This window comes from Sphaerodactylus townsendi, linkage group LG02 (assembly GCF_021028975.2).
Source record: "Sphaerodactylus townsendi isolate TG3544 linkage group LG02, MPM_Stown_v2.3, whole genome shotgun sequence".
Taxonomy (NCBI): domain Eukaryota; kingdom Metazoa; phylum Chordata; class Lepidosauria; order Squamata; family Sphaerodactylidae; genus Sphaerodactylus; species Sphaerodactylus townsendi.
The window spans coordinates 91,265,489-91,290,352 of NC_059426.1; the positions used below are offsets into that span (position 1 = coordinate 91,265,489).

Consider the following 24,864-nt stretch of genomic DNA (forward strand, 5'->3'; position numbering starts at 1 on the left):
TCTGGGGAACCGCAACGCCCAATCCGACACCACCTCCAGCAGCCGTGGCAAGCCGTTTCCTGGTGCGCTAGGCGACCGGTATACCAGAAGAACGGCCAACCTCTCCAAGGCCAACCACTCCAGGCCAACACATTCCATGCGGGTGATCTCTGGGACGGGGACTGCCCTGAAGGGAATAGACTCGCGGATGAACAGAGCCACGCCACCCCCCCGGCCCTGAGTTCGTGATTGGTGGAGGCACGCGAAACCGGGTGGCGCGACTTCGCCCAAGGCGACGGTCACTGCCACCAATGCCTTACTCCTCAACTCCCCTTTCCATGATGCCAACTCTTTCCTGCTTCCTACTCATCCTGCTGGCATATTTGGGTAGCCAGCAAGTGGAATTCAAAGAAAAGAAGCTCAACCACATGGGCTGAGCCAAAACACACCGACTTTGAAATTCTCATATTGATGTTCCCTTAAGAAGTGCTTGGTAAATGTGTTTTCAAATCCAGTCATCTCTATAGGTCTATCAAGCTCAGCTAGGACTAGCAATGGGGATCAGAGGCATAATCCTGTAGTATTTGTGGCCTATTCACACAGGCCTAAGAGAGTACTGTACCTAAGGTTGACTGAAATCAATGGGAAATCATAGGTGACTCTTGAATCACATTGATTATGGGGCACCCTACTGTTTCTGGACTGAACTCTCTTTCCTTATTGCTCTGAGTCTGTGAGTGAGGCTACTTAATTGGGTTGTAACAAAAGATTATCGTTTTCTTGAAAATTACTTCTGCTACTGAGAATTGATTTTTGTCTTCTTTCAGTTATAACCTGTTCTTGAAAAGTGAACAAAATGAACCCTTTCTTCTGTTTTTGTAGGGGGGCGGGGAACAAGGCATCAAAATCCTCTGAGGTGTGTTTTTCTTTCTTTCTTTCTTTTTTTATCCGTGACCTGCTGAGATATTCTGTGTTCATAACAAAGAAGCTGTGTGAGGTCACTGGAAATTAAGGACAGGGTAACCATACCACAGCTTGCTGTGATCATACTCCGTTGTTTAATGAAAACTGGTAGCAAGAAGCAGAAAGAATAACTGAAGGAGAAACCATTGTCAGGGTTCCAGTTTAGACCTAGATGATTACATACATGGTCCTGCGCTATGCTTCCATTATCAGTTGGAGAGCTTTTTCAGTGCCTGCCTTTTGTGTACATGCCAAAAGATGCATAGGATGGCAGTTTGAGAATGTAGAGGAAAGCTGTGATAATTATAGGCATGGAACAGCTGCTCAAAACTATCCCACAGGCAAATATTCAAGCAGCATCATAATCTCTGGGGTGTAGTCCTTTGCCTGTTACACTTTGTTTCCTACTCTTTGGTTTTGTTTATCTTCTATATAGCAACTGCATAAGTAATTAATACTACAAGCTCTAATATGAACCTCTGCAATGAGCTGAAGACATTAAAATTTACCCAATGGTTTGTCCTCTTGGCTACCTTTTAACACACCAGATTCTGCCATGTTCAGCTGGTTTTAGAAATCCATCAACATACAGTAAAAATAGAGGAACAACATAGTGCAGAGTGGTAAGTTTCAAAACTTCAGTCAAAGCTCTGCTCATGATCTGAGTTCAATCCTGACAGAAGTTTGTTTCAGGTCGCCAGCTCAAGGTTGACTTGGCCTTCAAACCTCCCAACGTTGGTAAAATTTGTACCCAGCTTGCTGAGGTACAGTGTAGACAACTTGGGAAGGCAGTGGCAGACCACTCTGTATACAAAGTTCTGCTTAGTAAGTGTTATGATGTGACATCAATCCATAGGTCAATAATAACCTGGTGCTTGCACAAGGGAGTAACTTTACCTACAATCATTTTTTTCCAGCCACATCCTCATACAATCCAGTTTTCTAAAATCTTTGAGTAAACACATCAGAAAGGTTTTGCAGCATTGTAGGTAGAGGTGTGGCCCTTCACTCCAGTTACCTAAGCCCCCAGCAGTACAATAAAACACCAGACAACTTTTTGGTGTGGGTAAGAAAATAGGCCATAGCCGTAGAATTTTATTGACAGAAGGTTCAGGAAAGCATGATGGCGCAGCATGGGGAGGTGATCCAAGCCTCTGAACAGCCCGAGCGCTGTCCCCCAGAGTAAACCGGCTCCTCCAGTCCGCCTGCTGGAGGAATCTGTACCTCAGCAAAGAGTTAGAGTGAGGCATACCCAGACCGGTGAAGTGCCCGTGACTGGTGCCCCCTCCAACACCCGCTAGGGGCACAAGCACCTTAGCCCCCTGCGGGGTGTCCCAACCATTGGCTTGTTCTACCCCTACCTCTTAAGGAGGTGTACTAACAGGGGAGCTCCCTCAGTTCCCCCTTTCAGCAGATCACCACCCATGTGCAACCCACAAACAGCTATGACAAATGATAGTACACTTAACAACAACCGATTTAAAGGAACTGGGTGGGTGGGTTTTTGGCACTTTGAATGGTCAGGGATCTGCCTGAGCACATAAAAATCCCTTCATTCTTTGGCCTTGTGAATGTGTGACAATATAGTACAAGAATACCTTACTTTATAAACTGGCTTTGCATTTTAAACAGATGTTTATTAAAGGAAAGCCCACAATTGTAAACACTCCATCAAGTGCATAACTAACATTCTTCACATTTCCTAGACTAGATTAGTATCTGACTTTATAAGCCCAGGTTACAGTTCAGAGTTCTCATGTTAACGAATCTGCACTTCACAAACTCTCTTGAGCAGCACTAACAGGTCAAGTGATTCAAACTGCTTATTAGTTTTTGTAACTCATCTTTGAAGACATTTGGACAGAAGTGTATCTAGAGAAAATGTAGCCTGGGATAAAATCTGAGTTTTCCAGAGGCCCCCTCCCCACCGGATGGGCAGCCACCCTCCCCCACCATGACCAAACAATGATTTTTTGCACCAGGTCATCTCAAAGTCACCATCACATTGTGGAACATGTCCCAACTCACAACTCTGAACACAGCAATGCCACACAGCAGAAATAAAAAAAATGTGACATTTTCAAAATGCTTTCAAAATGTTTAAAAACTGTTATAACATTTTTAAGTGTTCTAAGCGTCATATGGCTTAAAATGCTTTCAAAAATGTTTAATACTGCTGTGAAAACATTTTATGGTGTTATATTCAGCACCCCCAGTTGCCCCCCAGCACTGGAAACACAACACAGAGCCAGGAAGGAATGGAGGGAGGGACGGAGGGACGGAGGGACGGAAAGGGACAAATTTCTAGTCATATTTTTCACAGTAGTTACACACATTGAATTTCAGATTGTGCTGTCCTGTTGTGTGGTTCTATTACAATAGGAATTTATATATACCTTGTATAAGAATAAATAATACTTGGAAATAAGGACTCTGAGACCAGCAATTAAGCCATGCAGCAATGTAAGCCCAATAGCTGGAGCTCTCTGAAGCAATTTAAAAACCATTAACATTTTGGTTTAATGAACTCTGCAAAGTTTGAGGAAGAAAAATGAAATGACTCTCCCCCCACACCCCCACCCACCCCTCTCTCTCTGTCTCTCTCTGTCTCTGTCTCTGTCTCTGTCTCTCTCTCTCTCTCTCTCTCTCTCTCTCACACACACACACACACACACACACACACACACCCCAAATCAGCTTAAAGCCTAGGAAAACCAACATGTTTTTACCTGGAACTGAACACATGGCATCAGGAGAATCCTTGTTGGAGTGGGGACAGAGATCCTGATGCCCCGGCCACAACAAAAGATGTGGTACTTACCAAGCTTGCCTCTAGCTGTTGTATTAAAAATGCAAAAGCCAGGACCCCAGTCCAGGTCTAGAAGGAAGGAATCTGGTGCGGGGGCACACGCACCTACTTGCAGCTGGAGCCTGGAGAGTGGATTGGAGGGCTCACAGGGCAGTGGCGCAGATGGGTGCTGTGCCTTGTTGGCTGCCGGGGCTGTAGTGTGCCACGTGGAGCACCTCATGCATGGCTGGCCAGTACAGTACCTCCAGCCGCAGCCATGCCACTTTCCATTTCCCACTCCTCAACTTCCAACGCCTGTGCAGTGTGCCCCCTCTGGCTTTGGCAGCAGCATGTCACACTCACCAAGCTGGCTGAGGGGGCCAACTGCCTGTGCGCATGTTACACATGGCACACCAGCTCTCCCAGCCAGTGCCTGCTGCCGGGCCATTGAACCCAGCTGCTGCCAGCTGGCCCAGCAAAGGACAAAAAAGGCCTGCGGAGCGGGCTGCACCTGGCCCATCTGCAGCAAACCCGCTGCCTTGCTGCTGTGCAAGGAAAGCCAAGCCAGCCAGCAGGCGGCAAGCACAGCCCAGGCTAGTGTGGGGGATGATTCCCCCCCCCAGGTGACCCAATGGCGGCTGCCTGGGGTCATATGACCCCATATGTCACTGTGGGCAGTATGTCCCTGCATTTGGATCCATATCAGATGGAAAATTACTTCTTCTGTTCTTAAAAGGCAGACTAATTTTGATAGTCAGGTAATTCTAAAAGTACAGAAAGAAGAAGTACGAACAGTTGACATTTCCTTTTCCCCAGGTCCTGTGCAACATTTGAAGCATCCCTGAATAAATTACATGACACTATTATACTATGATACAAAGAGGCTTTTTTTGTTTTCTACTCTAGATTGCTGCTATCATCCAAAAGATGAGCCAACTTCTTCAAAGAAGTGCAAAAATGTCTCTGAAACTGACTTTATAGGAAAAGACGTCTCTGTATCCTCAGAATGGGCCTCCGTAAAAGTTATCCCAGAAGAAGAGATGACTGAACACAACCTTCTGGCTGTCCGGGTTATGGTAACCAGTGATGGAAGCAGGTACTTTGGAATTCTTATGGTTTGGTGATTGATGGTAGTTGGCAAGTTTGCAGTTCCTGAGGATGTCCTACAATTTGCTCCATAAACACAAGTGGTAGCATGGAGGAAGGAAGGATGATGACTCAAGAACATTAATCTTTACAGCTGCTGTAAACCTTGCATATTTATATGATTCATTTGCAGGAAATCTTTACATCCCAAACAATCAAGTTCAGTTTGAATCAAGTTTGGTTACAATTTTTTAAAAAATTCTTGTAAAACTTGCAGTACTGAAGTAAGGAATGTTAGAATTCCATGAATATATATATCTCCTATTGTGAGCTTAACAATTATATATGCTGACTGTAAAGGATATTCTTTGCACTTCTGCACTGGGTAACAAGAGATTTTGTATCATCTCCCCTATTCCACTTATAGGTTTGAGAAACCATTCTTAAATTAAGTCACCCTTCAAAAGTGGGAGAAGTTGTGAAGTTGTGACAAATTCTGCCTTCAACTCAAAGCTGACTTGTGGTGGCCTCATAGACTTTTGAAAGCAAGAGATGTTAGAAGGTGGTTTGCCATCACCTGCCTCCCACCTCACAATCCTTGGAGGTCTCCTATCCAAATACTAGCCAGGATCAGGTCTGAAAGTGTGATTGGTCCAAAGTCACCCAGCAAGCTTCCATGGTGCAAGTGAGGATTTGAACTTGAGTTTCACAGGTCCTAGTCTTACACCTTGACCACTACACCATGCTGGCTCTCACAAGGGATTAGCTAGCAGTTAAAATGGGCTAAAGTGTGCCAACAGCTAAGCAGACTCACATATTTATTAAGGACATGTTTTAAGGATGGTCTCTGTGGCTATGGGAAACTTGCACTTGCAGGCTTTAGGAATGCAGTGAAATTATATTACCAATATTTGTACATTCATCCTAGAAGCAGGGAGGAAAAGGCTTTATGTTAGTTTCGGAAAGACCTTTTATGCCTTTCCCCAGAAATAGCTGATGCAAAATTTTCTGTCTAGAACTGGTATAACAATATTGCACTAGCACACAAAGGTAAGGAAAACATGCTGGTGGAAAAGCCTTTGGATCGCCAAAAATAATTTTTATTTTAAAAAAGAGTTCAAATTTTAGTGCAAAATTCAACCATCCCAGGTTCCCAAGAAGAATTGTATAATAATAACTGGTCTTACTAAATTATGAGGAATATTTAAATCACAGCCAGCAGCTGCTCACACAAAATATCACTCCAAACTGCAGCTGGAAATATTATTAGTTGTCTTATACCATTTGCTGGCCTTGCTTAATTCCTGTGTTCATTCTTTGTCTTGTAGCTCTGAACAAGAATCTGAATTTTGTGGTGATTCATCCAGTTCTGAGTTTAACAAGAGGCAACTTTCATCATCTGAGACCAGGAGCTTCACTCCATCTTCACCGAGCCTTCTGTCCTTGAATAAGAGTTCGGTCCGAAAAGAAGAAGGCCATGCCATGTCCAAATCTGTAAATGGTAAGAGATTTAAAATAGCAAATGTTGTGTTTCTATTGTTACTCAAAGATGCTAAGCCTTCAGTCTATCCTGTCGCACCTAGCTGTATTCTACTGAGCAGGTTGCAGTGCTGTAGGTTCTTCTTTAAAACTGAAAGGAGAGCAAGACCATCCACACAAAAAACAGTTCATTAAACACAATACCAAATAATTACCATATATACTCGAGTATAAGTCGACTTTTTCAGCACATTTTAATGCTGAAAAAGCCCCCCTTGGCTTATACTTGAGTATATACAGTAATTCCAAGATGGCCACCGGAGGTGTGGCACACTGAGAAAGGCGATCACACCAGCTGTGGCAGAAGCATTTTGCCTGCATCCAACTTTGAGTATTAAATTCACCATTCCCTTTTGTGTTTTTATGTACAGCTAGGCTTATAAATCCTCCAGCTTTGATAAAGCCACAGTTTTTGCAATTAGAGTTGCTCTATTGGCTCTGAATGCCGTGTTAGGTATTACTCTGTGCCCTTGAAATTTGTGTTCTGACAGGCATGGCATCTTCTTGGAGAGAGATTCCATTGCACTTGTAGCATTTAAAGACTGCAAAATGCAAGTCAAGATTTGTTACTAGTAAATCAGGTCAAGCTGAGCTTCTGTGCAAATTCCTCTCTGTAAAGCAGTACAAATTAAAGCTGAAAAGAGAGGGTCTTACAGTTCTAAGGACAGAAATACCCTCTGTGCTATTTAGCAAGTGTGGTAGGAGACAAAGAGACACTGTAATTCTTCCTAATGGCTAAATCTTACCTTTGAATAAAATATGTCCCTGAACATGCAAGGATAAAAGCATACACTGTTCACAAGCGATTTTTGAGGGAGGCCTTGTGGGTACTCACAGTCTATACCATGAAGCAGCCAGGCAGTCTCCCTTATTGCCTTCATCCTTTTCATCCTCTGATCATGAAGATTGCTTTTAGTCAACTTTTCTTACAACCAGTGAGATACCTTCATGAATTTTATTGGTATCTATTTCATTTTTGAAATTTACCAGTAGCTGATGCATTTCCCATTCTAGATTTATACTCGAGTCAATAAGTTTCCCAGTTTTTTGTGGTAAAATTAGGTGCCTCAACTTATATTCGGGGTGACTTATACTCAAGTATATATGGTAAATAAAAACATATAAAACACATCATAGCATCTCATCCACAGGCATTAAGGGAGCGTATCTGGTCTTCTCAGGGATGGCAAGGCAAACTCTTACCACTCATAACTGTGCTGCTGTGGACTGAAAGCATAGAAATGAGCTTGGTTTCTTGGGATAGTGCTTTCTCTCTAAGCTACTTATTTCCTGAACTCCAATTGGCTACTATTGCAGGGATATGGAGATTTCAGCACATCACTCATTTTAGGTTCTGATGCTTGAAGAAGCTCTGAGAAATTGTTGGAAAGTTTCTTCAGAGGAGGAAGGGTTTGTGATGCTGCATAACAGAATTGCAGAATGTACCTAAAATATTATGACTGAACCTGAATATTGTAGGTGTGACCTTTTCTGTTCAAGTTGTTTTTTCTGTGAAGTCTGCACTTTTTTCCTGTGTTTGGTTCCAGAAACATTTTTTCTTCATTTTTCCTCCACACTTTTCTGAGTACTTTTACCATGATGTTTCTTCCGATCCATTTTTGAGCCAACTTCTCTTAAATGATAATGTTGAAAAAGTCTTTATTTCTTCTCCCTTGAGGTCACCTTGAGGTGAAGATACAATGTGTCAGGAGTGAGTGAAATTGAGAACAAGTTGTTCCGTAGGAGGAAATTGCTCCTAACTGTAGACACATTGACTAATTACGCAGGGAATTCTTATCTCGGGCCTCTTCTCTGCGCAATGGGCTAGCAGAGGACTCTCCTCACATTTCTCTGTTTACACATCAGGAGCAGTCCAGTGCCTGATGTGCAGTTGCTTCCTGAAGTCTCAACTCTCTCCTTTTGCTGCCATCTTAACTCTGCCCAACAACAGCCTTTAAGGCACATATCTCACTGATATTCTCTTCCCCTCCCTTTCCCTACTCTCTCTCTCTCTCTCTCTCTCTCTCTCTCTCTCTCTCGCTCTCTCTCAATCACTCAAGAGAGAGTGGTTTGTTTTTTTTGTCAAACCCAGCCAGCAGGCAGAGGGAGCTCCTTATTTGGGCAGTGACTCCCCCTGATGTCACTGCTCAAATAAGGAGCTCCCTCTGCCTCCTGGGGTTTGACCAAGCCCAGCCAGGCACCCAGCCAGGGTTCCCCGGGTTCCCCCTTCACCCTCCGAGGAGGGCAGCAACAAGCGGCTTCCTGGAGGCAGGGAGGTTGTCCCGCCCCCGTCCCCAGCCTCCTTGTGATTGATAGAAAATGGTGACTAGCATATAAGCCGAGGGGACTTTTCTCAGCCTTTAAACAGGGCTGAAAAACTCGGTTTATACAGGAGTATATACGGTATTTCAAGTCTTTGCTTTTTTTCTGCCAGTAATGCAGTGTCATTTACATATCTCAAATTGTTAATGTTTGTTGTACCAGTTTTCACTCCACCTTCATCTAAATCTAATTCAGCTTTCCTTATGATATATTCTGCATATAGATTGAACTGATAAGGAGATAACATATATTACAATGTTGCCAGAATTCAAAACAAATTTCAATGTTTCACCTCAAGGTTTTCTGTTTCCAGCAGGATCTTCACAAGAAAGTTATTTTTCCCAAGAGAGATTGTAAATGCACAGTCTAATTCTTACAATGACAGTGGGGCATTTTCACAGATACCACCAAAAGTGCCTTAGAGACTCTAGCTCAAATGTAATTGAAGAAGTCCATTTGAAATAATAGTAGTTGATTCTTCCCCTCTCAGTTGTGTCCAAACTATTGCTAGTAAACTTAAGTTTCTTTCCCAGAACATGATCTAATTGCAAAGGCTGCTCCCATCAGTTTCCAGGTCTCTTATCGCAAAACTCTTCTTCCTTCTCAGCACGTCACATGATAGCTCATATGCTCTCCACCCCTTTCGGCTGTGCTTGCCCTACTTAGTTGACTTATCTGAGCCTTCCTAATCCTATCATTGCACGGACTTTCATGTCCATGTTGTTTATGAGGCTGAGCAATGTGACTTGGCTTTTTCTTCAAACTACTTCTTGAAGAATTGCATTTATTGTGTTCTTGTGTTTCCTGTGGGAATGCTTGGGGTGATAAATAACCTTCCAAAAAAAGGGGGACAAATGCTCATTGTCTTCTTTTTGCATAAGTGTGAAAAAACATACATGCACGAGAAAGCAGTAAGAGCCATAGAACTGGTAGAGCACAAATGAGCTCTTGAGATGTAAGATTCTGGTAAACTGAAATAGAAAACTTTAGGTAGCTGATAGAGGATCTGTGAAAGTACTGGTGGATTAATGTTGCCCTCTAGTGGTGAATGAATATTTACACATGAATCTGCATGGAAAATCTTAAATTGGCAGTTCTAAGGCCGTGGTGCTATGGTAACATTGTAAATGTGTACTTTGGTTGTTCCTGTTGTTGGAAAGTGCTGTCAAGTTACAGCTGGCTTACAAAGACCCCATAGGGTTTTTAAGGCAAAGGGTACTCAGAAGCAGTGTGCTATCACCTGCCTCTGCGTAGCAACTTGGTTTCCCATCCAAGGACTGAGCAAAGTCGACCATTCTGAACTTCTGAGGTCTGGCAAAATTGGGCTAGCCTGAGCCATCCAGGTCCGGGTCCTGTTTCTTAGAGGTAAGGAGTTTTCCTATGACACTAAAACTACTTTAGAGCATAATATTTACAGGAATGCCCATAATGAAGGATTTCTTAATTAAAATGGACAACCTGGGCAATGTTGGCCTGTGTTAGCATTATGTAATGACCCAACTATTTGGTGATACAAGGTCATGGGTTAGTTCTCACTGGTGTGTTACAGAAGCTTGGGGGAGTGGGGAGTTGCCTAGCAGCCAATCATGTGTACCATGGCCACAGCTGTCCATGAAATTTCAGTTCCAGGCTGGAAGATGCAATTGAAAGATGGACTTCAAGCAAAAGGAACAAACAGTGATGTCCTTTAGTGAAAAATGATGGGATGTCTATTGAAAGAGATCAGACATATGTTTTTAGTTGCCTATCTTCTGTAATTATGACTGCTTTGAATTGTTACCTCTCTCTCTTTAGTTCTGCAAAGAGCAAACAGTCTTCATGACTCCACAGTATTCAAAAAGTCCCAAAGCTGGAAGAAAAAAATTCAATCAAGTAAGCTGTCCTATTTTCATTGTTCTACTGTCCCTGCCAAATGTTTGTCTTGTTCAAGTTAAATTTGAGTTCCTGGCCTCAGGATCTACAGTTTCTGCACAAGCAACTTTTCAGTTGAGCGAGTGGGGAAACATCATAGAATGTAAGGTCTTTTTAACTCTCATCTCTACAGAGTAGAGTTTCTTCTTTCCCCAGAAAGTCTCCTCCTCTAAAGGCTTGTAAATCATTATTTTTAGAAGGCTCTTAAAAATGGTTTAAAATTGCTGATTTACTGGGTCTGATATTATTGCTGATACACAGTTGATTTTACTGTTTTGGTGTCTTTCCAGCTTTTTGCTGTGAAATTGTTTTATCTGAGTTTGGTCCATTATGCCCCGATGTGTTCTCGCTTCAAGCAGCCTTCTGCGTTGGATCAGATTTTTAATTACACATCAGCTTCAATATATGATTGTGGTTAGATTTTTCCTTATGCAACTGCTCTGAAGTGAAAACACTTTTTTAAAAGTGTGGGAAAAACCCAGCATTCCCCCCCCCCCCTTTGCAGGGAAGGCAAAGTAAATGTATGCGCAATGCCTCCTTTGGGTTTTTTCATCCCTCCTCTCTTCTCATTTCCCCAACCCTCCTACACTTGCATAATTCCCCCCACCCTTTTCTAGCCAGCCCTCTCCAAGTCCCCTACAATCTCCATTTTTGTTCTCTGGTCAAGTGGCTTCTGGTGAATTTTATTTTAATTTATTTTATTATTTTTCGTTTATTTTGTCATACACTGATGCATTGATGTATTAGTAATGTGGAAAATGTGCCAAATATCTGTGAACTGCAATTGTAAAACCTCTGGGGATCAATCATGGCTTCTGCCAGCCCTGGAGAGCTCATTGCCTGCCATGCCTGCAACAACATATTGGGGGGGGGGGATCCCACTCCTTCCAACTTGAAATCCTTTGTTCAACTACTGACCATCAGTGAATTACTACATGAATACTACATGAATACTTATTTTGTGAAATCTACTTTGATTGGGAGTTTATGCGGTTCCCTGGAAGGTTTGTGGGGCGCCGCCAGCTCTGCTGGCAGAATGGCTCAAAGCCTTGCCAGGTTTCCCTACGCTTATTTGTGATCAATGAAGTTTCCCAGCAGAAAAAGTCCCATTATTGTGGCATGTGAGGGAAGTGATTTTGCTGTCTTCTTCATGCATACCATGGAATTAACTGTTTCACACTGGCAGTAACATCAATGTATCAATATATCGATATATCAGTGGTTAGTATTAGTTATTTAGTTAGTTAACTAATAAAGTATTGATATATGTATGTTATGTTCCATTGAAATTTTTTTAAGAACTTTTGTATTGCCCCCTCCCCGCTCCGCCCAGCAGGCTTTAAGTAAAGAGCCCTAGAAGTTTTATGAGGGAGGAAGAAAGAGCATATGTGCTGCAGGACACTGATATGTGCAGGCACAACTTTTCCATGCTAATTCATCATGCAAATTTTGTCGATGTGGAACAACCAACGGGCAACATGTCATAGTGACAGCACAAATCCAGGGCAGGAGAATGCCATTTGCAAGGAAATGCATTACTCCTGCATGGTGCAAAAAAAAAAAAAAAAGGCTGATGAGTGGGGACAAGAGTGCTACTTGCCCTGCATGAAAGGGAGATAAATTTACTGCTGACAATAAGACATGGGTGTGTAATTTGCCTTTAAGTCAGAGTCCTGCTTTTACCTTTTTGTGTTTTGGTTATCAAATTACATTTTTTTTAAAAAAAAATACAGCAACTTCAGTTTACATTATTATTTATCCATTGGTTTTTAGTGAATTTGTTCTTAGAATTTTTTCTGTGTGCCTCTTTGGATATTATTTTTAAATCAAAAAGCTGGAATGTTTTTTTCAATAAACAAATATGACTCTGTAGTGTGGATTGTGTGGATTGCGTAGAAGGTTTCTATTTTACTCCAGTGGTGCGCGGAGACTCGATTTGAGCTGTGTTACATGACAAGCTATGCTTAACTTGCGTTGTTGAGAAACTTGTCACATATCTGTTTCAGTGGGATGCTGCCACAGATGGTACTGCATGTAGCTGTCAGTAATGGTTCCTAGTGTTCCTAGAAGAACACATCCACATATAGTGCTTGAGCCAGCTCATCTGTTATGTTCAGATCATTTGGGACTATTTTTCTAGACACATTAGGAAAATAAAATATGGGACTACCTAAAACCCAGCAGTTGATTTTGCCATCAAGCCTCCCTCTGCCCCACTCGCTGGAGACCCCTCATTAGTTTTAAGGCTTAATAGAGTTCATTGGGGATCCACAGATAGATTGGGTTAGTACTTGATACTATGCCAACAACAGGCACATTTTTACCCATGGAGGAGAGGGAAATGGAAAGGTGGCAGTATGAATGTCATGCCATTTTAAGCTTTTTTTGTGGGAAGGTTATTTGCTGCTTAATGAAACGCTTTGTGGTTGATTTTTGTTTCATTTTATTATAATATCCATCTCTCTCTTGGGGAGTCTCCAGAGGGAGCTACATGCCTATGGGAAAGAAACAGGGTAGTATTATAAGCAAGCCAAAACTGGTATGCTGAATGAAATGAACTGTGATGTGCTCTCAAGCCACCATCTCATTCACCTCATCTCCAAATATTTGTAACTGTATCCTTTCTGTTTTAATGTAGCTGGATAAAATGCAGTGTCTTTATTCAATAGAATATCTAACACCAATTTATGTCACTAAGAAAAACTGAATCTAGTTCAACTTTCTTCCATTATATGAATGTATTTCATGATGTTGCTGAAGAAAGAAGGTGATCTCTGATCTCTGTTGGAATCTGTGTTAAGTGCAGTGACATAACACTGAACTGTGAAATCAGTTCAGGAAATCAGATAAGCACAAGCCATGTTTCCACTGATTTGCAGTGAGCCAAAGTTCTACTGGTTCAGGTGTTCCTGTCAAACAAATGTATTAATCTCTTCCACAGTGCCAGCTTTTGTTCATGGTAATTTTCTGTTCTTCCTCCTGCTATCTGGTTCTGGTACTTCCTCCCTCACGCATATTCAGCACTCTTCCTGGATGAGCCAACAGCTAAAATTAATCAGATATTAATGAGCCCGTAGCCCCATAGTGCAGAGTGGTAAGCTGCAGTACTGCAGTCAAAAAGCTCTGCCCACAACCTGAGTTCAATCCCAATGGAAGTCACTTTCAGGTAGCTGGCTCAAGGTTGACTCAGCCTTCCATCTGTCTGAGGTCAGTAAAATGAGTACCCAGCTTGCTGGGGATAAAATGTAGATGATTTTCAAGACCTGATTATTTGTTCTTGGCCTGACTTTCCAGGTGAGAACAGGAGATGTGGTATCTGGGGAAAAGTCTGCCTGCATGCAGTATGCTTACTTTCATTTTCTTATCTCACATTGTTCATCTCCATGAGACTTTTCAGCTCCCTGTTTGGCCTCTCAAACATATTTAATCAAATTATGGAATATAGCACCTGTGGTGTGCTGATAGGATATGCATCAAGACATTGGTGAAATCCTGAAAAGTGGGTCTTTGTTTTTGAAGGCTGCTTATACATGCAAACCTTCAATAATGACCCACAGTTATAAATACTACATGAGTTTCAGTACCTTTAAACGTGAAGTGCATCCCTTCTGCTTAGTTAAATGTAGGGGAAAATGGTTGTTTCAATAAACACCAATGGCAGAGTTAGTGTAGAATCAGACAGTTGTGAATAGGTTCCTTCCCCAGTCAAGGATTCAGTCTGCATTGTGTTTGTTGAAAATGCAGACATCTAGTCAAAGTAACTTTTCTTGCTTTGTGCTGCATTGGGCAGTAATCATGTGTATATTACTAAATGTGTTTTGTCCTAAACTGTATAAATATTTCTGGCACTTACTTCAGTTGACAAAAATACAAATTCAATATTAAGCTATGTGATCTGAGAAGCCATATTGAAATAAACATTGTCTCCTGGGTTGAGGTGAACAAAAGCTTTTCTTCTGCTATGTTTGAAATAAAAGGTCATTGATGACTACAGCTCTTTGCTCCTGCTGAGCTTAATTGGCAGCACCAGCAGCAGACCTCAACCATTGCGTTCATGCAAAGATGGTTTGGGATTCCCTTGTGCGGAGGCTGTTGAGAAAGAGCAGATCAGTGAAAATGCTGAGGGTTTGGTCAGAACGATCAGCCTGTCTCTCTGTTCACTGCTGCCAGTCAATATTGTTTGCTTGTAGACTGACTTTTCTAAGTTTGCCTGTGTGAGAAGATTATAGTCCAAAGGTGGCAATTAATTTTGGTCTGCTTGTAGAGCTCAATAATCCTGCATTGAGCTGCCCACAAAATGACTTTTATTCTGTAGTTTGCTATTAAGCTTCTGCCCATCCCCAGAACTACAGCGCTTGGTGGGAGAGCTAGGATCAGATATTGTTTTAATTTCACAGACAGCTTGTAAGGGAGGAACAATTCTGTTTTTATCCCAGATTGGCTAGGGGAAGCATGTTTAGGCCTTGGCCCTGTGCTGTTTTCTAGATCTAAATCACACCTCCTTCATAGCTACTATTGTGCCCCACTAGTGGAAAAATACAAATTATATCCTTTCCCTCTGCAAGGGGCACCTCTGAGTGTCCCCCCCCCCCCACACCCCAAGCAGCAAAAGTTTTAGTTTGCAGTTATTCAGATTGGGAAAAGGAAGCAGAGAAAATTATTCTTCCGTCAATATGACTTCTACTCAGTGGCCCCTGTAACAAGTAATTGGTCCTTCTTTCTAGCTTGACATTGGTATTGAGCTGGTTAAACTGTGTTGATTAGACTGTATGTCTTTTCTCTCTCCCCATTCCCCCTTATTCTTGCCAGATTTGGATACTGGAAACTATTATTGTTATAGTTTAATCTGAAACTGGAATTTAGTTCAACTATGAAAACTCTTTCCATACCTCAGCTTGGCTCATGGTACTTTTTGGGGGAATATATTGCTTCCCCTTCTAAGCATCTCTGCTTGGTGGCTTTGTTTTTAACATTAAGTTCTCTAGAAATTTGTTTTTTTAAGGGGGGAGAGGTTTGGAAGCACTTGAAGTCACCAGCTGTTTTCAGCATTTTGATCTGTGGTTTTGTGTCTATTTGCATACGGTGCTAATATGAGCAGTAAAGTAACATTCGTAAGATTTTTCTGAGAAAAAAAATTAGTTTTGGTGGCAATGATATTGCAATATACTTTTCTTTTGATAGATTTTCCTCTGTTGTACTCAAAGAAGCATGGTCCATTTTCAAAGGACACCCCTGCCAGAACTGGAAGTGATTTTGAAGATGATTTCTCCCCCACAGAAGTAAGAAGCCCATTTTGGGCAATGCATGTGTTGGGGTCTGTAACCATGTTTAATAGCAAACTATGCTGCTTTAAGCAACTGCTTCATCTATTGCAAAATGGAACAGGTTTCCAGAGAATCTAATCCTCTGTCTCAGGGATTCCACATCTCATGCACCTTAGTCCACATTGAGAATTAATGTGATAGATTCTGGAAGACCCATTCTTGGCATGAGTGATATTACTTCTTTCCTTTTTTTAATTGCTTCCTCTAGCTGTCTCTTTTGTCCATCAGTCTGCCACATGGATTCTGCAGAAAGGATATGATTGCAGTAAAAAACCTTTATGTTAGTGTTCCAGAGCATACTATAAGTATGTTTAGGGTAAAAGGGGCTATTTTAAATTGCTCTGTGACTTTATTGCTGCAAATGGAGAGTGCAGAGACTACATATCAATATCTTTACCAAGTACAACATAAAGTGCCATGAGAAGCTGTTCTAAGACAGGATTGTTGCACAGGCTGGCAGGTGATAGAACAGTCACAGAATAAGTTCATAGTTAAATTAACTTGTTTCTTTCAGTGCACACAAAATATGATTCAGTGATTGTCCTTAATGGTGGTATGGTGCCAATATTCTCAGTTACTCTGGATACAAGAAATACTTTATTATTTCTTACTGTCAGTTAGATCTAGGGCCTTTATTGGCTTTTAGCGCAGATTGCCAAATTTGCCTTTGAAATTTAACCACATTCTTATTAAAGCAGTGGCGCAATTAAAAATGTCTAATTACACACATTATGGAATTTATAATGAAAACCAAGTTAGGTTGTCTCTTAGGCTGAATCCCCACTGAAAATTTAATCTAGATACAACCAAGTTTCAAAAGAATCTGCACCTTTTCATCCAGGTTCCAATATCCTCACTGCAACATGTTTCTAGTGAAGACATCTAGGTCTGCCCCTTACGGGGGGGGGGGGGAGTGCCTGCTGTCAGGGGTGTAATTGTTAAGCTAGCAGCACCAAAATTTTGTAGTATCTTTAGGAGACACTTCTGATAATACCACTTAGGTTTGGTGAAGTTTAGTTCATGGGGGCCATAGTTATGGACCCTCAAATGTGTAGCCCCATCTCCTATTAGCTCCTATTGGAAACAATAGGGGATGGGGGCACCCCCTTCGGAGTCCATAGCTTTGGATCCCCTGGACCAAACTTCACAAAACCTGGGTGGTATCAGTAGGAGACTCTCCTGATGATACCACCCAGGTTTGGTGAAGTTTGGTTCATCAGGGCCAAAGTTATGGACCCTCAAGTGTGTAACCTCCATCTCCTATTAGCTCCCATGGGAGTGTTTTTTCAAAAAGGTGCATATACAAGCAGGTCCAGGAAAATCCCGTGATGGGGGGGGGGGGAGCACCAGAAACAGGACTGATCTGTGTTCTGCAGTTCAGATCTGTGAGGAGATCTCAAGGGAACCTGGATATTTCGGGTGACTATCCCAGGATTAATCGCCGGTGAGGATATCATTTTATGTGTATTATCAACGCTTGTTAGCAAAAAGGTCCTTATAACTTGGGCATTACTTATATGCTGTCTCTGTACGTGAAGCGTTCAATCTTTTGAATTGAGGTTAAATGTGCAGCAGCCCATCATTAACCCCTGATAACATCTAGTTGAAGCTTATCTGTGAAACATCTTCACATCTAGCATTTCCCACCCACTTTAGGCAGCTGCCAATAAAATGGCCACTGAATTTGATCACATCACATCCCTACTTTAGTTAGGTATTGTTGGAAGATCAAAGCTGTTTTCAGACATGCAGTCAGTCCATGTTTGCTGTATTTTCATTACCTGTTTTGCATATTAAGCCATTATCACAATCATCTGCAGGCTAATTCAATGTGTATACATGCTATCTGGGTCTGAGATTTTTCGAGGTACTAGTCTCATGGTACAAAATTGGGATGAATGTGTATTCCAATACTGACATGATTGCACACATTCAACATGAGTGTAGATGCATACAGCGTAACCTTGAACCCTTTAGGAGACATACCTAGGACTGCATCTTTACCTGGATGCGAAGTCACATGTATCTTTCTGTGCATGTTGTTCTTTCCTTCTATAGCTGTGTGGCTGCCTATGCGTAGCTCCTCAAGTTAATCAAGGATAGAGTCTGCTGTTCAGAAGAAAGAGTTGAGGTCTGGTAGAGGCTTATGCCCACTGATAATCTGTAGTTTATTACTTGCACATTTGAACTGAAGCCATAGCACATTAGTTGTAAAGAATGCACACAAACAGTAGATTTATCAGATGCCTTTAGTGATATAATTATAAAAGGCAAAGCAGCAAGAGGCTATCTGTAATAAAGTACAAAATGTAATGTAAAGAAAGCTCTGAAAACAGAATGCAAGGAGTGTGTCTACGGAGCTATTATTTAAGATGTGGAATGTTCTGCTATGGATCTGCCATGCCCTTGTAGTGCTTTGCAAAGTCAACTGCCACATGCATCTGAATATCCAAATATCTTGGCTGTCCACTTCCAGGGAAAATGGCATTTCATTCCAGTTGAGCCCCTGAGTGCTCCTAACCATTCTTGCTGAAAGGAGCAATTTTTGCTGACTTGTAGAGAGCGTTTATATCTGTTCTCACCTCCTCAGATACTGGGGACCTTTAATTCAACAGGTGGAGTAGAAAGGGCTTCATATAGACCCAATAGTTTGGAGAAAACCTAGGATCAGCATGTCTGTGTGAGCTGGGAGCTTCCAGAAGTAGCCTTCCCCCTCCCCCTCCTTCCTGCATTGCAGGAGGCTGGACTTGATGGCCCTTGGGGTCTCTTCTAACTCTATGATTCTATGATTGCCCCTCCATTTTTCTCCCCTCTTCCTTCCTTCCTGTTTTCCCAGTTCTTTAATTTTTTATTTTTAAATGGTATTGTTATTATTGTCTATGCTTAGTTATTTTTAATTATTTTAATCCATCTTACTGTCCTGTAATTTTTTGTTGGCAAAATAAAAATTATTTCAGAACAAAAATAAATATCTTGGCAGTCCCCCAGGAGCTTTTTATGAATGCAGGAAGAGTTTCTACATTTTATTGGACTCTTTCTTGAAGTCCATAACTATCTTGACAGTTGCATGGGATAGCATATTTTCTCTTTTGTTTGTTTGAAGATGTTCTCTAAATAGATCATTATGACTGCCTACATTTTTCTCCCAAAATAATCATTTATGCATTTCTTATAGCTGATGTCTCCCAACAAAAATCCAGAAATTACATCAGGACATTTCAAACTCCACAGTCAGGCATTTCAAAGAAAAGGGAGAGCCACAGAGGAACCTGAAGAAATCCCTTTCTATGTTTCTCACCATTCATTTCAAATCACCACAAACAGCAGCCCTTTGGCATGTAGGAAATCTTTCCATCATGGGCACACGACTTCAAATCCCATTGACAAGAAGCATAAAGCTGAGGGCTACAATTCTGGGGACCAACGTTTGAAAAAGCAAACAGCGTGCAAAGAATGTGGGATATCAGGATTGCTTGCAAAATGCTCAGATCTTTCTGTAAATTTTGAAAAGGACAGTAAGGCAACTTCATTATTGTCAAAAGACCAGCATGTAAACAAAAGTAAAAGCAAGATAATGAGGAAGCTCACTTTGTCAATAGAACAACAGTCTGGACTACATGCTCTGAATGATGGTAAACTAAATGGGACAAGAATGGAACAGGAAGACCAAGGAATCCTAGAACAGAATCCCAAACAATCCGATTGTTGTAGACCTACAAAATTCTTAGAGAACTGTTCACCAATTACGTCGCCAGAATACAAATGTCCAAAGAATACTGATGACTGTACCAAAGGACACATCACTGGCCAGTCGAAATCACCACTAAAGCTAATTGCCAGTGCCATAAAGAAGTCCATCATAGAACCTCTTAGATCTCCCCCTGAAGTCTGGAAAAAGAACCAAGAGACAACTGCCAGGCCTCCTTCTGAAAACACAGTTTTCAATTTCCCATATACTGTCAGTTTAAGAAACAGCAAGAATCATGGGAAGCATGACACACAGATGCAAAAGCCAGCTGAGTTGTGCACTCCAGGAAAAGGGCTAAAAAATGGTAGTTCAGATAGTTCTCATTTTTCCAGCAGTCCAAGAGAAGAATGCTTGTTTGATGACGCATCTTTTCCTGTTTACAATATGCATACTAGCCCATCTGAAAGTCTTGATACATTTGAATATCCTTCCCCTACAGATGCAGATGATGTGCCAACACTTCTAGAGAAATTTACTCTTAAAGAGAATCCCTGGATGTCTACCAGGGATTACTTAAGTAACTGTAACGAGGAAAACATTCTTTATTCATCTCTACGACTAAAGAACAAAAGTTCTGATTCTGCTTTAGAGAGTTCTGTACGGAAGAACAATCTCTTGAACCTGTTCAGTAAAATGAAGAGCAATGAAGATAAAAACCCTTCTTTAATGTCCCGTGTACCCTCCAGTACCACCTTTGCTTCTGAGGAAGTAATCAGTTGTCCTTGCAATGGAAAATTTGTGGGTAAGCAAAATGCTCCTTTTGAAAGGTAATGCCATATAATTTTAAAATGTATTGACTTTTCTCCATTTAAACTTGCTATAGGTGTTTGGAACCTATACTATGTGTTGGATCCCAACTAAGACTTCTGCAGGTAGAAGGGATTTCTGTCTGAAGAGAATGATTTTCTTGCATCCCCGCTCTTGCTGCTATCAAAAATGTCTATTGAAAAATGCTATTTCTGAGGGATAGAGGGCTCCCCCCACCCCAGGAAGAGCATGGGGGGAATCTTATGTCTACTGTGGAAGTGGAGGAACTGATAAAATTCACCCTCTCTTTGTCTGTGGAAATCTTGCAATATATTGCTATATGCTTTCTCATTTCTCTCCCTAGAATTTAATTGGCTTGATCCAAATCTAGATAGATAGATAGATAGATAGATAGATAGATAGATAGATAGATAGATAGATAGATAGATAGATAGATAGATAGATAGATAGATAGATAGATAGATAGATAGATAGATAGATAGATAGATACTTACTTACTTACTTACTTACTTACTTACTTACTTACTTACTTACTTACTTACTTACTTACTTACTTACTTACTTACTTACTTACTTACTTACTTACTTACTTATTAGCGGGCCCGGCCACGAGTTGCTGTGGCTCAGTCTGGTGAAGTGGAAAAGAAAGAAAAGGGGAAGCGAACAGTTCGAACATATGTCATTGCACAATGCTTGCAAGGGAGGGGAGGGGCAAGGGGCCCCTCACTTCCCTCTCTCTCTCCCATTCCCTTGCATGGCACCCCGCCCTGTCCCTCCCTAAAGTTCCCCTTCCTCTGCTAGGGTGGGTGGGCCCTGTCTCTTTCACTCCCCTTGCAGGCGAATTACCTAGCTTAAAACACGCTGGGAGGCATGAGCTATGTTGTGTTCAAATTTCGGAGTGTTTGGTCCAGCAACCCCCCAGACTGTTCCAACTGTCACAGATGTGGCATGTACACAATAACTGGCACAGTTGTGACATGTACACAACAGGAGGTGTAGAAACAGTATGGAAACCTGGCCGCACGCGTGCGCGCGCGCGTGCACACACACACACACACACAGAGGCCCCTTCCACACATGCAAAATAATGCATTTTCAAACCACTTTCTCAACTGTTTGCAAGTGGATTTTGCCATTCCGCACAGCTTCAAAAAGCATTGAAAGCAGTTTGAAAGTGCATTATTCTGTATGTGCGGAATGAGCCAGAGAGAGATTCTATCTGTAACAATAACATAATGGGAATAAATTCAACAGGTGAGGCTTTAAGTTAACATCATAGTTGTCTGAAGGATAAAGGCATGCCTGTTGGATTTCTCCTGGCATGTAGATGTTCAATGAGAATATCTCCCCTCGCTCCTTAGTGAGCAGGTCCATGACTTAAATGCAGGTTGAGAGTGTCTAGGTAAAAATTAAGGAGAAGGGAAACCACAATGATCTCAATTTAGAATTCTATTGGAGACCCCCCCCCCCCAAGCCAGATTAAGAGTTGGATGATGCCTTCCTGGAAGAGATGACCAAATGTACAGAAAGGAGAGAAGTAGTAGTAATGGGAGATTTCAATTATTGTGATATTTGTTGGGAGTCAAACTCTGCTAAGACTATAAGGACCAACAAATTCCTCGCTTGCCTTGCAGACAGTTTCATGGTCCAGAAAGTGGAAGAGGCAATAAGAGGATCAGCCATTTTAGATCTGTTCCTAATCAACAATGAGGACCAGGTTAATGAGATGGAAGTAGTAGGATCCTTAGGTAGGAGCAATCATGTTCTCCTGGAGTTTGTTATACAGTGGAAAGGGGATGCCAAGCATAGTCAGACACACATTCTAGACTTTAAGAAAGCTGATTTCAGTAAATTTAGGAAACTACTGGGTGTGATCCTGAGATTAGAAATACTGAAAGAGAAGGGAGGGCATGATGGGTGGGAGTTTCTTAAAAGTGGGATCTTGAAAGCATAATTTCAAACAGTTCATATGAGGAAGAAAAATAGGAGGTATCTAAGGAAACCAGGAGGGATGTCTAAAGATCTTTCCACTGAGCTAAGATTCCATGTATATGAAATGGAAAGAGGGGGAAATAACCAAAGAGGAATTCAAACCAATAGCCAGGATGTGTAAGGAGAAATCAGAGAAGCTAAAGTGCAGAATGAGCTCAGGCTTGCCAGAAAAGTTAAAAACAATAAAAAAGACTTTTTTGGTTATGTCCATAGCAAAAGGAAGAAAAAGCATATGATAGTGGTCACTGTGTGGTCTACCCTACAGCTTCCATCTGCAGTTTGTTGGAAGTGAAGGACTTTCTCCTGCCTCAATGACTGAGGGGGACTTATCAGTGAATCAGCTAGAGGGGGTCAAGATACTGGACACCTTTTCTCTACCACTCTGACACTATCCATTTGATGTGTAGATTGCTACTCTCAGATAACTTCCTTCCTTCCTGCTTGTCCTCCACTCTCCACCATTCCGGCACACAGCCTCCATCTCGCACCAGCTAGATATATTAGAATCAAGAACCTCTCTCACACTTTTCTGCCCAGAATGGAGTTCACTATTAAACACTCCTCTTATTAGTTAGAAACTATGGATTAGCTCTGAGATCCTTTCATTGCAAGTACACACATGCATGGGGAAGCTTTGCTGTGCTTTGCCTCAGTGCGCTCTACTTGTAATGCAAAGGTATCTCTTACTAGAGAGAATTGCCAACATAGATGTCAAGTACACCTAGGGAGAGAAATGCCCTTGTTGGATGTGATGTTATGCCTGACCTCGATCAAATGCTGTATTCACACAACGATTATGGCAAATCATCAGTGTCCAAAATCCTTGATCATTTCAAGCTGCACATACACACCACTTACTGCCTGAACAGAGTCCAATCAGGCTGTTAATCATCAATCTGCAGCAAGTTAAGTATCTAAACAGATGTTCTCTGAACCTATCCTGTCCCCTTATACAGAATATGAATTAGGCATCTGAGGAAGCAGCTTTAATCCATGAAAGTTTAAGTTTGAAAATAATTTTGTTAGTCTTTGGGATGTCACAAGGCTTTTGGTTAACATTTCTCCTGCAGGCTTTGCTTAAATATCAGAGAGCGTTAGTTGCAGAATGAATTTTGAGCCTCAGAGACTGGATATTTCAATTTTTATATATGATCTTTCATGGTGGGATAATCTTGAGAGAGCAAAATATATGAAGTTTATTTAGACCTAATTAATAAAATATTTATATTGCATGAGGCTGAGTGATAAAAACTGCTTCACAAAGTCCATTTGCTTCTGATTACATCTGTGATTTTGTGTGTGTGTGTGTATGACCAGACATTCTGACGCCACCTATTTTACACTGAGCAGATGTCACAATGTAAAAATGGGTGCCAGATGCTACAAGCCACATAAGGGTAATTTGTTTAAGAGCTGGCTCAGACTTGATGGATTCAATTCAATTACTCTGCATGGTGAGCCTTAGACAACCGTTTAGATAACAGCAAACTTCAAATATGAATTTGAATAACAGATTTGAGTTTTAATTGCAGGCTGAGGCAGCTCATGTAGGAAATGGGAATTAACAGATTTGTACCTAAAATTATATATATTTGTAAGGTGGGGGTGGTAAGGGAATTTTGTGAAGACCTTGAATAGTGGCCAAGGATTTAATAACATGATCAGCCAGATGTTTGGTATTGTCTTGGAAAGCTAAGGGCTGGTATAGCATGAAGGCCTACGGGAAAGTTCAAAATGTCAGGGAAAAGAAGGTCTGCCTCACTGAGATTTTTGTATCCATTTTAGGCTCTGAACATCTACCTATCAGAGAACAAGTCACTACCTATTGTTCTTCATCCTCTGATGATGAATTAGAACACAAGCCTTCACTACTGCTCATGGTAACCTTCTTGACATTATTATTCCATAAATGCTTTGGCTTTAATTACATTTAAGAGTTTGACATTTTAATTTTAAACTAAGGCATCTTTTCTTGCAATCCGTTAGTAAGTTTTAAATACAGTATTCTGGATGTTTCCATCCTCTCCTGAACAAGCACTAGTGATTACATATTTCCCTTGGGCATTTCACCAGCTAGTGCAGAGGAGATGGAGGTTAAGTTATGGGGTTAGCAGTGACATATATGCCCCATTACACTGATCACCCCTTTCCCCCAGTGGCTACACTGTGTGGCTGCTATATTTTGGGGGAAACAAGAAGAGCAACAGATGAAGTTACTGGGGTTCTGTGTGGTTTCCGGGCTGTATGGCCATGTTCTAGCAGCATTCTTTCCTGACGTTTCGCCTGCATCTGTGGCTGGCATCTTCAGAGGATTGTGAAAGCCTTCAACAATACAGATGAAGTTACCCTTAGTAGGCAACATAATATCAGTGAAACTATGTTTCTGATATGTTGGCATACAATGTAAGGCTTCAAGAATGCAATCCTAAAGTGGATTTCGCACA

At 41.4% G+C, this 24,864-nt stretch overlaps 1 protein-coding gene across 1 annotated transcript in view; it reads left to right on the top strand.

The window, feature by feature from the left end:
- The first annotated feature begins 1,126 nt into the window (after nucleotides 1–1,126).
- LOC125426318 (F-actin-monooxygenase MICAL2-like) overlaps nucleotides 1,127–24,864 on the top strand; it is a 50,416-nt gene continuing 26,678 nt past the window's right edge. The window contains exons 1-7 of the mRNA XM_048484578.1: nucleotides 1,127–1,283; nucleotides 4,637–4,826; nucleotides 6,145–6,317; nucleotides 10,472–10,549; nucleotides 15,770–15,867; nucleotides 19,088–20,402; nucleotides 24,206–24,300. Of these exons, the coding sequence (XP_048340535.1) occupies nucleotides 1,127–1,283; nucleotides 4,637–4,826; nucleotides 6,145–6,317; nucleotides 10,472–10,549; nucleotides 15,770–15,867; nucleotides 19,088–20,402; nucleotides 24,206–24,300 (2,106 nt within the window). The remainder of the gene's footprint in view (nucleotides 1,284–4,636; nucleotides 4,827–6,144; nucleotides 6,318–10,471; nucleotides 10,550–15,769; nucleotides 15,868–19,087; nucleotides 20,403–24,205; nucleotides 24,301–24,864) is intronic.